At 42.9% G+C, this 12,425-nt stretch overlaps 1 protein-coding gene across 4 annotated transcripts in view; it reads right to left on the bottom strand.

The window, feature by feature from the left end:
• atp2c1 (ATPase secretory pathway Ca2+ transporting 1) overlaps positions 1-12,425 on the bottom strand; it is a 174,922-nt gene that overhangs the window by 38,205 nt on the left and 124,292 nt on the right. For 3 of the 4 annotated variants that reach the window (XR_008810681.1, XM_056285570.1, XM_056285572.1), the window contains 4 exons: positions 12,151-12,255; positions 10,705-10,861; positions 9,180-9,350; positions 5,007-5,104 (listed from right to left, as the gene is read on the bottom strand). Coding sequence is in view for 3 of the 4 variants with exons in the window: in XM_056285570.1 (XP_056141545.1) it covers positions 5,007-5,104; positions 9,180-9,350; positions 10,705-10,861; positions 12,151-12,255 (531 nt within the window). In the remaining variant the exon portion in view is untranslated. The remainder of the gene's footprint in view (positions 1-5,006; positions 5,105-9,179; positions 9,351-10,704; positions 10,862-12,150; positions 12,256-12,425) is intronic. The other variant, XM_056285571.1, reaches the window with a different exon arrangement.

Genomic DNA, 12,425 nt, shown 5'->3' with positions numbered 1-12,425 from the left:
GGTATCAGGTACTCCTGCCTATGCCTTTGACCAAAACACTGGCCTCAGAACTTTGGGTTGGTTCCCGGGCGCCGCACCGTGGCTGTTCCTGAGTAGTTAGGATGGGTCAAATGCGGGGGACAAATTTCCCGACACAGATTAACAGTGTAACTCAACTTAACATGGGCGTCTAGATAAAGCGCTATATACATGTAATCCATTATTATTATCATCATTATTACCATCATTATTATTATTATCATTATTATTACGAGTAGTATTAGTAGGTATTATTATTATTATTATTATTATTAAAGTAGTTTCTGCCTCTGAGGAACCTGGTCTCTGCTAATTGTTATTATTATTATTATCATTATTATTATTATTATTATTATTAACATAGTTTCTGCCTCTGAGGAACCTGGTCTCTTCTCAGTTAGAAAAGCCCTGTGTGTCTGTATGCACAGGTCCTCTCTGTTAACATGTAAGAGATGTGCATGTCAACACACACATACATATACAGAATGTGGGCACATCTATGTTGGTTGGTGTCTATGTGCAAATATCTTTTTCATCTGCATACATTTATACACAATCTTTGTGCGTCCAATACAGTTTTTGGTTACAAAATGCTGAGTATGTTCCTGGAATTACTTTGTTCCTAGAATTAGCATGTTCCTGGAATTATGTCTGTGAATGTTCTCATTCATCCAGGTCGTCATGGTTATCCAAAGGAGTTGAATCAAGTGCAACTGGACTTGGTATATATCCATGAAGACGTTTCACCTCTCATCCAAGAGGCTTCCTCAGTTCGTGCCTTTCTGACTAGACCAAGCTAGTCTGACTGGCTGGTGATGAGACTCAGAATTTATCCTCTAGGAGTTGTTGTCAGAGCTATTGATATGCATGGCTCTTTGTGATCCGATGTTTACCAATGCCCGTCGCTAACAGAGCCATAGATATGCGTGGCTCTGTTAGCCCAACTATCTCAACACCACAAAACCAAAGAAAGGCAGACAAGGAAGTTTCAAAACTTACAGCGACGAACCAGCAACACTAGCCAAGCAGATATACTTAACTGGAGACAAAAGAAAGAACATCCCAAACAAAATGGAACGCAGAAGAGATGGATCAAGAATCTGTCAGACAAGGTACTTTCACAATCAGAGAAGGAGGTCTTAGCCAAAGGACTGAACTTCGCCATGACACCCAAACAACTACCTATAGTTGACCTCATCACATCCACAGAATCAGCCATAAGGAAAAACAAGCTAATGGAAACCGAGGTGGAACAGCTTAGGTTAAAGATATCAGCAGCTCTGTCCAATGTGAAACTCCCTCCTTCCAACCTAACCATGGAGGAAAGGAAAGCTGTGACAGCCCTGAGCAAGGACGAAAAAACATCACTATCCTTCCAGCAGATAAGGGGAGATTCACGGTTATCCTCAACACGACAGACTACCACACCAAGATCACGTCATTACTCAGCGACACCGACACCTATGAACCTCTGACACGCAATCCTACTAGTGGTTACAAGAGGAGAATAATAGAGTACCTACAGAAACTACAGAGAGGAGGAACCATTGATCGGATACAATACCACCGTCTCTACCCACAAGATAACATTCCATGCATATATGGACTCCCTAAGATCCATAAAGATGGAACCCCCCTCAGGCCCATCGCCAGCAGCATAAACTCAGTCACGTACAACATCGCCAAACATATAGCCAACATCTTGACCCCTTTAGTGGGCGAAACACCTCACCATATCCAAAACTCCATTGACTTCGTGGACAAGGTCCAAGGCTTAAAACTGGAACCGGATGAAACCATGGTATCCTACGATGTGACCTCGTTATTCACCTGCATACCAACCATGGAGGCTTTGGAAACTGTGGGGCAACGTTTGCTATGGGACAACACTCTCCACAATAGGACCAACTTCAGCCCAGACCAGATTTGCCAACTACTGGACCTTTGCCTGAACACTACATATTTCCAATTCAGGGGCCAGTTTTACAGACAGAAACACGGCTGTGCAATGGGCTCACCAGTATCGCCCATTGTGGCCAACTTATATATGGAAGAGGTAGAACACAGGGCCCTGAACTCCTTCAGAGGAACACCTCCGAGCCACTGGTTCAGATATGTGGACGACACATGGGTCAAAATCCAAACACAAGAGGTGCAAGCATTTACCAAACACATCAACTCAGTGGACAAGAACATTAAGTTCACAAGGGAAGACGTAAAGAACAACAGTTTGCCCTTCTTGGACTGTGACGTCCACATTGGGGAAGACAGGAGCCTCCACATTGGAGTTTACAGGAAACCTACACACACAGACCAATATCTACTTTTTGACTCACACCACCCGCTGGAACACAAACTGAGCGTCATCAGAACTTTGCAACACAGAGCTGACAATGTGCCCAGCAGCACTCAGGCCCAACGAGAAGAACACAAACACCTGAGGGGAGCTTTAAAAACCTGCGGCTACCCCAGTTGGACCTTTGTGAAAACTGCAACACGTTCCAAAAAGACCAATCGGATGAGTGACAAGGAGAAAAGGAACAGAGGGAATAGCACAGTCATCCCGTATGTTTCCGGGGTCTCTGAGAAACTCAGGAGAATTTTCAACAAACACCGCATCCCAGTATACTTCAACCCAGCAACACACTCCGACGAAGACTGGTTCATCCCAAAGACCGTGTACCACACACCCGGAAACGCAGTCTGGTGTATGCTGTACAATGCAATGAGGATTGCCCTGACCTATACATAGGAGAAACCAAACAACCACTACACAAGCGGATGGCCCAACACAGAAGGCCACACTCCTCAGGACAAGACAAAGCAGTCTATCTACACCTAAAGGAGAAGACACACTCCTTCGAGGACAGCAAAGTACACATTTTGGACAGAGAAGATAGATGGTTTGAAAGAGGGGTGAAGGAAGCCATCTATGCGAAACTGGAAAAACCATCCCTCAACAGAGGAGGAGGTCTGCGACACCACCTATCCCCCACTTACAATGCCGTCCTTTCATCTCTACCCAGGAGACTCAAGGAGCCTAGCCTCCAAGAATAACAGTCGCTCACTAACGGCTCCAACCACTCTCATGACCACTGAACAATGAAGTTGAAACTAACACCCCCAACGACCGTCGCTGCTAAACAAATGCAAATCAATAGCTCCGATGGCGACGGGCGTGGCTGGACATCGGAGCACAGGAGATCCACGCATATCAATAGCTCCGATAACGACGGGCGCGGCCATAACATCGGTACACAAAAGAGCCACTCATATCTATTGCCCCTTTTAGCGACGGGCGTTGGTAAACATCAGATCATAAAGAGCTGCGCATATCAATAGCTCTGATAACGACTCCTAGAGGATGAATTCTGAGTCTCATCACCAGCCAGTCAGAGAGTTCCTGGAATTAGTATGTTCCTGGAATTAGTATGTTCCTAGAATTAGTGTGTTCCTGGAATTAGTATGTTCATGGAATTAGTTTGTTCCTGGAATTAGTATGTTCCTAGAATTACTTTGTTCCTGGAGTTAGCATGTTCCTAGAATTAGTTTGTTCCTGGAGTTAGCATGTTCCTAGGATTAGTTTGTTCCTGGAATTAGCATGTTCCTGGAATTAGCTTGTTCTTGGAATTAGCATGTTCCTGGAATTAGTTTGTTCCTGGAATTAGTATGTTCATGGAATTAGTTTGTGCCTGGAATTAGTATGTTCCTGGAATTAGTTTGTTCCTGGAATTAGTATGTTCCTGGATTAGTTTGTTCCTGGAATTAGTATGTTCCTAGAATTACTTTGTTCCTGGAGTTAGCATGTTCCTAGAATTAGTTTGTTCCTGGAATTAGTATGTTCCTAGAATTAGCATGTTCCTGGAATTAGCTTGTTCTTGGAATTAGCATGTTCCTGGAATTAGTTTGTTCCTGGAATTAGTATGTTCCTGGAATTAGTTTGTGCCTGGAATTAGTATGTTCCTGGAATTAGTTTGTTCCTGGATTAGTTTGTTCCTGGGATTAGTATGTTCCTGGAATTAGTTTGTTCCTGGAATTAGTATGTTCCTGGATTAGTTTGTTCCTGGAATTAGTATGTTCCTGGAATTAGTTTGGTCTTGGAATTAGTATGTTCCTAGAATTAGTTTGTTCGTGGATTAGTTTGTTCCTGGAATTAGTATGTTCCTGGAATTAGTTTGTGCATGGAATTAGTATGTTCCTAGAATTAGTTTGTTCCTGGAATTAGCATGTTCCTGGAATTAGCTTGTTCCTGGAATTAGCTTGTTCCTGGAATTAGTTTGTGCCTGGAATTAGCATGTTCCTGGAGTTAGTTTGTGCCTGGAATTAGTATGTTCCTGGAATTAGTTTGTTCCTGGAATTAGTATGTTCCTGGATTAGTTTGTTCCTGGAATTAGTTTGTTCCTGGAATTAGTATGTTCCTGGAATTAGTTTGTGCCTGGAATTAGCATGTTCCTGGAGTTAGTTTGTGCCTGGAATTAGTATGTTCCTGGAATTAGTTTGTTCCTGGAATTAGTATGTTCCTGGATTAGTTTGTTCCTGGAATTAGTTTGTTCCTGGAATTAGTATGTTCCTGGAATTAGTTTTTTCCTGGAATTAGTATGTTCCTGGAATTAGCCCCCCACCTCACACTGCCAGGTCAGTGTTCACGACCTGTGTGTTAAATGGCTGTGTCTAACAGAAACATGCTGGGACTCTGGGAGCGCCGTTCACACTGTCACAACAGAAGGATTTGTAAGGCTTGTCAGTGCCTTGTCGGTGCCCAGGAGGCTTGCTGTGCTGTACTTAGCACCACATATCTTTGAATCATGCTCCCTTTGACACTACGGCAATCACAGTAGAAACCCAGGACTTTATTTCGGTGTGAAAGTGGTATATATGTGTGTGTGTGTGTGTGTGTGTGTGTGTGTGTGTGTGTGTGTGTGTGTGTGTGTGTGTGTGTGTGTGTGTGTGTGTGTGTGTGTGTGTGTGTGTGTGTGTGTGTGTGATACCCTGGGTACTATATGGGAGAGCTGTTGGAGGTCTAGCTGGTCAACTTCATCTCCTGACAGAGACCGAGAGCCCTTAGTGTACAGACCCAGACGACTGGCTGGAGAGACACACACACACACACACACACACACACACACACACACACACACACACACACAAGCATGTATGCACGCACGCGAACACGATCAAACAGGCACAAAAAGACTGACATGCAAGCACACACAGTACAGATACACAAGCACACACAGACACACAGATATACACACAATGAGAAATCATTTACACATTTAGAAAAAATGTGCAGATATTTGTAGTTATCTTTTCACTATGCAACCTATAACAATGTGTAGATATTTGTAGTTATCTTTTACTATGAAACCTATAACAATGTGTAGATATTTGTAGTTATCTTTTTACTATGCAACCTATAATAATGTGTATATATTTGTAGTTATCGTTTTACTATGCAACCTATAACAATGTGCAGATATTTGTACTTATCTTTTTACTATGCAACCTATAACAATGTGTAGATATTTGTAGTTATCTTTTTACTATGCAGCCTATAATAATGTGTAGATATTTGTAGTTATCTTTTTACTATGCAACCTACAGTTTGGTCCGTAAGTATTTGGACAGTTACACAATATTTGCAATTTTGTCCCTGTACACCACCACAGTGGATTTGACATGAAGTTTTTCAGATGTGATTGAAGAGTAGACTTTCAGCTTTAATTTAAGGGGTTGGATAAAAATATGGCATTAACTGTTCAGAAATTACAGCCATGGATATACAGGGTCACCCCATTTTCGGAGGCTCAAAAGTAATTGGACAAACAAACATAACTATGATAATAACAATTATATTTAATGTTTGCAGGAAAATCCATTGCAGTCAATGACTGTCTGAAGTCTGGAACCCATCGACATCTTCAAATTCTGAGTTTCCTCCTTTGAAATGCTCTGCCAAGACTTAACGGCAGCTGCCTTCAGTCGCTGCTTGTTTGTGGGTCTTTTGGCCGTTAGTTTGATCTTCAGCAAGTGAAAAGCATGCTCAATTGGGTTGAGGTCAGGCGACTGACTTGGTCACTGATGAATATTCCACTTTTCTGCCTTGAGAGACACCTGGGTTGCTTTCTCAGCTTGTTTTGTGTTATTATCCATCTGCAGTGTGAAGCGCTGTCCTCTCAGTTTTGTGACATTTGGCTAAATCTGAGCAAATGGTATATCCTTATAAACATCACAATCCATCCTGCTACTTCTGTCAGTAGTCACAGCATCAATAAACACCAATGACTAAGTTCCATTGGCAACCATACATGCCCATTTCATAACACTACCTCCACCATGTCTGACAGATGATACGGTATGCTGAGAATCATGAGCTGTTCCTTTTGTTCTTCACACTTTTCCTCTTCCCATCCTTCTGGCACAAGTTAATCATTGCTTCATCTGTCCAAAGAACCTTGTTCCAGAACTGGGTAGGTTTTCAGGGGTTTTTAAACACAGTCTAATCTGGCCTTCCTGTTCTTAAGTGACACCAGCGGTTTTCACCTTGTTGTAAACCCTCTGTATTTATTTTCATGCAGACGTCTCTTGATTGTAGACTTGGACAATGATACCCCTACCTCTCAAGAGTGTTTTTGACTTCACTAGATGTTGTGAATGTGTTTGCGATCATCCACTGTAGATGTGTTCCGTGGTCTTCCAAGCCTTTTGGTGTTGCTGAGCTTGCCAGTGCATTCTTTCCTTTTAAGAATGTACCGAAATGTTGATTTGGCCCCTCCTGAAGTGTTTACTATCCATCTGATAAAGTTCCTTTGCTTTTTCAGCCTAATGATGGCCTCCGTCACTTGTATAGACACCTCTATGGACTTCATGTTGAGAGTTCCGATGAACAGTTACCAAACGCAAATGTAATATTTGGAATGAACTCCAGACCTTTTATCTGCTTAATTTGTCATGGAATAATGATGGAAAAAGTCTTAGTTGCCCATGAAACCACCTGTTCGTCAAGTGTCCAATTACTTTTGATCCTCTGAAAATGGGGTGACCATGTATAAAACTGGCTGTAATTCCTGAACGGTTAATGCAATATTTTTGTCCAACTCCTTAAATTAAAGCTGAAAGTCCACACTTCAATCACATATTGGTCACTTCATTTCAAATCCACTGTGGTGGTGTACAGGGGCAAAATTACAAATATTGTGTCACTGTCAAAATACATATGGACCTAACTGTATAACAATGTGTAGATATTTGTAGTTATCTTTTTACTATGCAGCCTATAACAATGTGTATATATTTGTAGTTATCGTTTTACTATGCAGCCTATAACAATGTGCAGATGTTTGTAGTTATCCTTTTACTATGCAACCTATAACAATGTGCAGATATTTGTAGTTATCGTTTTACTATGCAGCCTATAACAATGTGTATATATTTGTAGTTACCGTTTTACTATGCAGCCTATAACAACGTGTAGATATAAGTAGTTATCTTTTTACTATGCAACCTATAACAATGTGCAGATATTTGTAGTTATTGTTTTACTATGCAACCTATAACAATGTGCAGATATTTGTAGTTATCATTTTCTATGCAACCTATAACAATGTGTAGATATTTGTAGTTATCGTTTTACTATGCAACGTATTATGAACTATAAATCTATAATAATACATTTGAAAAGTGTGCAAAGTCACTGCATTGCAAAGCAAGATCAAAACATAATAAAAATAATAAGATCAAAATATCTGACCAGCATGTGACACACACATGCACACACACGCATACACGCACTCTCTCTCAAAACACCTGCACCTTCTACAAAGAAAGTAACATTGTTAGAAGGGCAAAACAATCATGAAATATTTCAGATCAACACTGATGTCCTCCTCTATGTGCAGGCACCAACATGGACACTGATCAGCCAAAACATTAAAGTCACTGACAGGTGAGTGAGCAACGCTGATTATGTCATTACAATGGCTCCTGTCAAGGGCAGTTCTTGAAGTTGATGTGTTGGAAGCAGGAAAACTGGGCAAGCGTAAGGATGTGAGCTACCCTGACAGAGCCAAACTGTGATGGCTAGACTGGGTCACAGCATCTCTGAACGGCAGGTCTTGCGGGGTGTTCCCAGTATGCAGTGGTCAGTACCTCCCAAAAGTGGCCCACGGAAGGATAACCGGTGAACCAGCAACAGGGTCATGGGTGCCCAAGGCTCACTGATGTGCGCGGGGAGCAAAGGCTAAACTATCTGGTCCAAGCCCACAGAAAGAGCTACTGCATTTCAAACAGCTGAAAAAGGTAAATGCTGGCTATGATAGACAGGTGTCAGAACACACAGTGCATCACAGCTTGCTGTGTATGGGGCTGCGTCTACCACTGGGCATATGGCAATCAGAACTGGACCTACAATGGGCACGAGAGCATCAGAACTGGACCTACAATGGGCACGTGAGCATAAGAACTGGACCTACAATGGGCACATGAGCATCAGAACTGGACATGGAGCAGTGGAAGAAGGTGGCCTGGTCTGACGGATCATGTTTTCTTTTACATCATGTGGACAGCCGGGTGTGTGCGTCGTTTACCTGGGGAAAAGATGGCACCAGGATGCATTATGGGAAGAAGGCAAGCCGGTGGAGGCAGTGTGATGCTCTGGGCAATGTTCTGCTGGGAAACCTTGGGTCCTGACATTGATGTGGGTGTTACTTTGACACGTGCCACCTACCTACACATTACTGCAGACCAGCTACACCCCTTCATGACAACAGTATTACCTGATAGTGGCCTCTTTCAGCAGGGTAATGCACCCTGCCACACTGCACACATTGTTCAGGAATAGTTTGAGGCACATGATGAAGGATTCAAGGTGTTGCCTTGGCCTCCAAATTCCCTAGCTCTCAATCTGATCGAGCATTTGTGGGATGCACTGGAAAAACAAGTCTGATCTATGGCGGTGCCACCTTGCAGCTTACAGGACTTCAAGGATCTGCTGCTAATGTCTTGGTGCCAGATACCACAGGACACCTTCAGAGGTCTTGTGGAGTCCGTGCCTGGATGGGTCTGAGCCGTAATGGTGGGACGAGGGGGACCTACACAGTACTAGGCAGGTGGTTTTAATGATTTGGCTAATCGGTGTAAACAGGACGGGCATAAACTCTGACCTATCGAGACAGCGGTCTCCTGGGAGTCTCCGGTGATCATCTTAATGGCGACCCCTGAACTGATGAGTGTTCCCACAGCCTCCTTCACCCCTGACCTGGGTGGGTCAATGATGCCCACCAGACCAAGGAATGTTAGGCTGCCTGTCTCAGCACCAGATGCAAATGCCAGCACTGGTAAAAGAAAAGAAAACACATACACATAAAAACAAAGTAATGCCAGCACTTGTGGAGAAGACACAAACACATACAAGCTGCAATACTACTACTACTGCTATTATTACTACTACTACCACTACTACTTTTGCATGCTCCCGTTAGGGGGCACCACAGCGGATCATCCGTTTCCATGTCTTCCTGTCTTCTGCATCTTCCTCTGTCATACCAGCCACCTGTATGTCCTCCCTCACCACATCCATAAACCTCCTCTTTGGCCTTCCTCTTCTCCTCTTCCCTGGCAGCTCCATATTCAGCATCCTTCTCCCAATATACCCAGCATCTCTCCTCCACACATGTCCAAACCATCTCAGTTTTGTCTCTCTTGCTTTGTCTCCAAACCGTCCAACCTGAGCTGTCCCTCTAATACACTCGTTCCTAATCCTGTCCTTCTTCATCACTCCCAATTAAAATCTTATCATCTTCCTCTCTGCCACCTCCAGCTCCACCTCCTGTCTTTTCATCAGTGCCACTGTCTCCAAACCATACAACATAGCTGGTCTCACAACCATCTTGTAAACCTTCCCTTTAACTCTTGCTGGTACCCTTCTGTCACAAATCACTCCTGACACTCTTCTCCACCCACTCCACCCTGCCTGCACTCTCTTCTTCACCTCTCTCCTGCACTCCTCGTTACTTTGAACAGTTGACCCCAAGTATTTAAACTCATACCCCTTTGTCACCGCCACTCCTTGCATCCTCACCATTCCACTTCCTCCCTATCATTCACGCATAGGTATTCCGTCTTGCTCCTACTGACTTTCATTCCTCTTCTCTCCAGTGCATACCTCCACCTCTCCAGTCTCTCCTTCACCTGCTCCCTACTCTCGTTACAGATCACAATGTCATCCACAAACATCATAGTCCACGGAGACTCCTGCCCGATCTCATCCGTCAACCTGTCCATCACCATTGCAAACAAGCTGCAATACTAAAAAGAAAAAATCCAAAGTACATTAAAAAAATAAATAAAAGAAAAATAAAGTTTTTACACATGCACATTAAGAGATTAAGGGGTTGAAAAGCAATGAAAATTGAATTTTCTAGTTTCTCAATGAAAAGTGGATCCCCGTCTCCCCTTGAAATGCACACATTTTCATTGGCAGGAAATATTTAATATTTCTTTCATCCTGTTACATGGAAGCATGTAATATCTAGCAGTTTAATCACAAAATAGGGTTTCAGCAGGGCAGAAACCACAGGTGGGACTCATTTTAATTATACCACTGCTGGCCACATCATAAAACACTGTTGTCAGGGGTTGTGTTGATTCAGATTGCTTCATGTGTCACCATCATCGCTGTGGGTTTACCTCTGAGGCCTGCAGTGCCCATGTAGCTCTTCTGCTGCTGGTATAGCTCCAGCTGCTGGCTGCTGAGGGGAAGCGCGGTCCCTCGGCTGTTGTAAGAAGTGCAGAAACGAATGACCTGCTCGAATGCTCCCTTCATAAAATACACTCCAGGCTTATCCTGAGGGAATCAATCGACCGACACATCAGTCTATCAAGTTGACCATCAGCCAATCAGTCAGTCAGTCAATCAACCAACCAACCAACCAACCAATCAATCAGTCAGTCAGTCAGTCACAGTCAGTCAATCAACATCAATCAATCAAGTCAGTCAGTCAGTCAATCAACCAACCAACCAACCAACGAATGAATGAATCAGTCAGTCAGTCAGTCAATCAACCTACCAATCAATCAATCAAGTCAGTAAGTCAGTCAGTCCACCAACCAACCAACCAACCAACCAACGAATGAATGAATCAGTCAGTCAGTCAGTCAGTCAGTCAGTCAGTCAGTCAGTCAATCAATCAATCAATCAATCAACCAGTCAGTCAGTCAACCAACAACCAACCAACTACCCACCCACCCAATCAATCAATCAATCAACCAATCTTTACTTGAAAATCACTTTAGTACATAAGAACAATGTAATGAAGTGAGAACAAATTAAAAGTGAGAAAAAAGACAAGCGTTTCTCTCTACAGAGGATAAGTGTGTGTGTGTGTGTGGAAAATGAACATCTTAAGGTAAGTGCTGAGTGCATGTAAGTGAGTGTGCTGATGGACGGATGGTGTTGAGGCAGGACAAGAAGCCACATCAGGATCAGAAACAGGACATATAATAACGTGGTGGATTTTCATATACAATCTAAACTGTTTGTACCTGCACACAGCTGGGAGATCATTTAAAATGGCTGCTGAGAACGTAGGGAAAACCAAACCAACGCATACAGATTTCAGAGAGCTCTAAAGAGTCTCCTGGATTAGGGAGTGAATCCCAGGCACTTTCACAGCACATCAGTATCTCATAGTTTTCGTGTTAGAGTGATTTTCTTGTATTTCCCCTCAGCTCTTCATTAGAATCAGAAATTAAATTTTTTTTAAAAATCACAGTACACCAATTTACCTACTTTTACAATTTTACATTGCATTTATACATCTTAATCTCAATTCTGACTGACCAGAAAGCAAACACCTGTATAACTTCCCTACAGCTGTTGCCCTACCTTCTGCACACTATTGTCAACACATTCTGTTCATAGTAAAACCTTTTATGAATTTAAATGAAAACAAAACAAATATACATTTCATATACTTAACCAACAGTGGATAAAAAATGGTGGCACCACAAAAATGGACCGAGTCGGAAATAGAGGGAGACCAGATGAGAGGATGGTTTAACATGGTGAGGGGTTAGATCAGGTAAAAACAACCATGTGAGGTGTTGGACTGGTCAGGTCAGAGGGCTACTGACCTGCTGGGTGCGGTGAACACAGTAGACGGCCATCCACTTCTGCTCCGAGGTGAAGGGATGCTCATCGCGGCGTACATATTCCTGCTGCAGGCCCTCCAAACCCATCTGGACACAGGGCCGTGAAACAGGGGTGTTATAATGAGTGTGCAAGTTTATCAGACTGGCTCATCTTCAGAACACACACTACTGACACAAATGTAAATCATATTTCACCTAAAGCTCTTTATGAGCATCCACATTCCATACAGATGTCAAAATACTGAGGAGCGCCTGAT

This window comes from Lampris incognitus, chromosome 9 (assembly GCF_029633865.1).
Source record: "Lampris incognitus isolate fLamInc1 chromosome 9, fLamInc1.hap2, whole genome shotgun sequence".
Taxonomy (NCBI): domain Eukaryota; kingdom Metazoa; phylum Chordata; class Actinopteri; order Lampriformes; family Lampridae; genus Lampris; species Lampris incognitus.
Note: the sequence above shows the minus strand (reverse complement) of the source record. Positions and strands in the feature narration are given on the sequence as shown.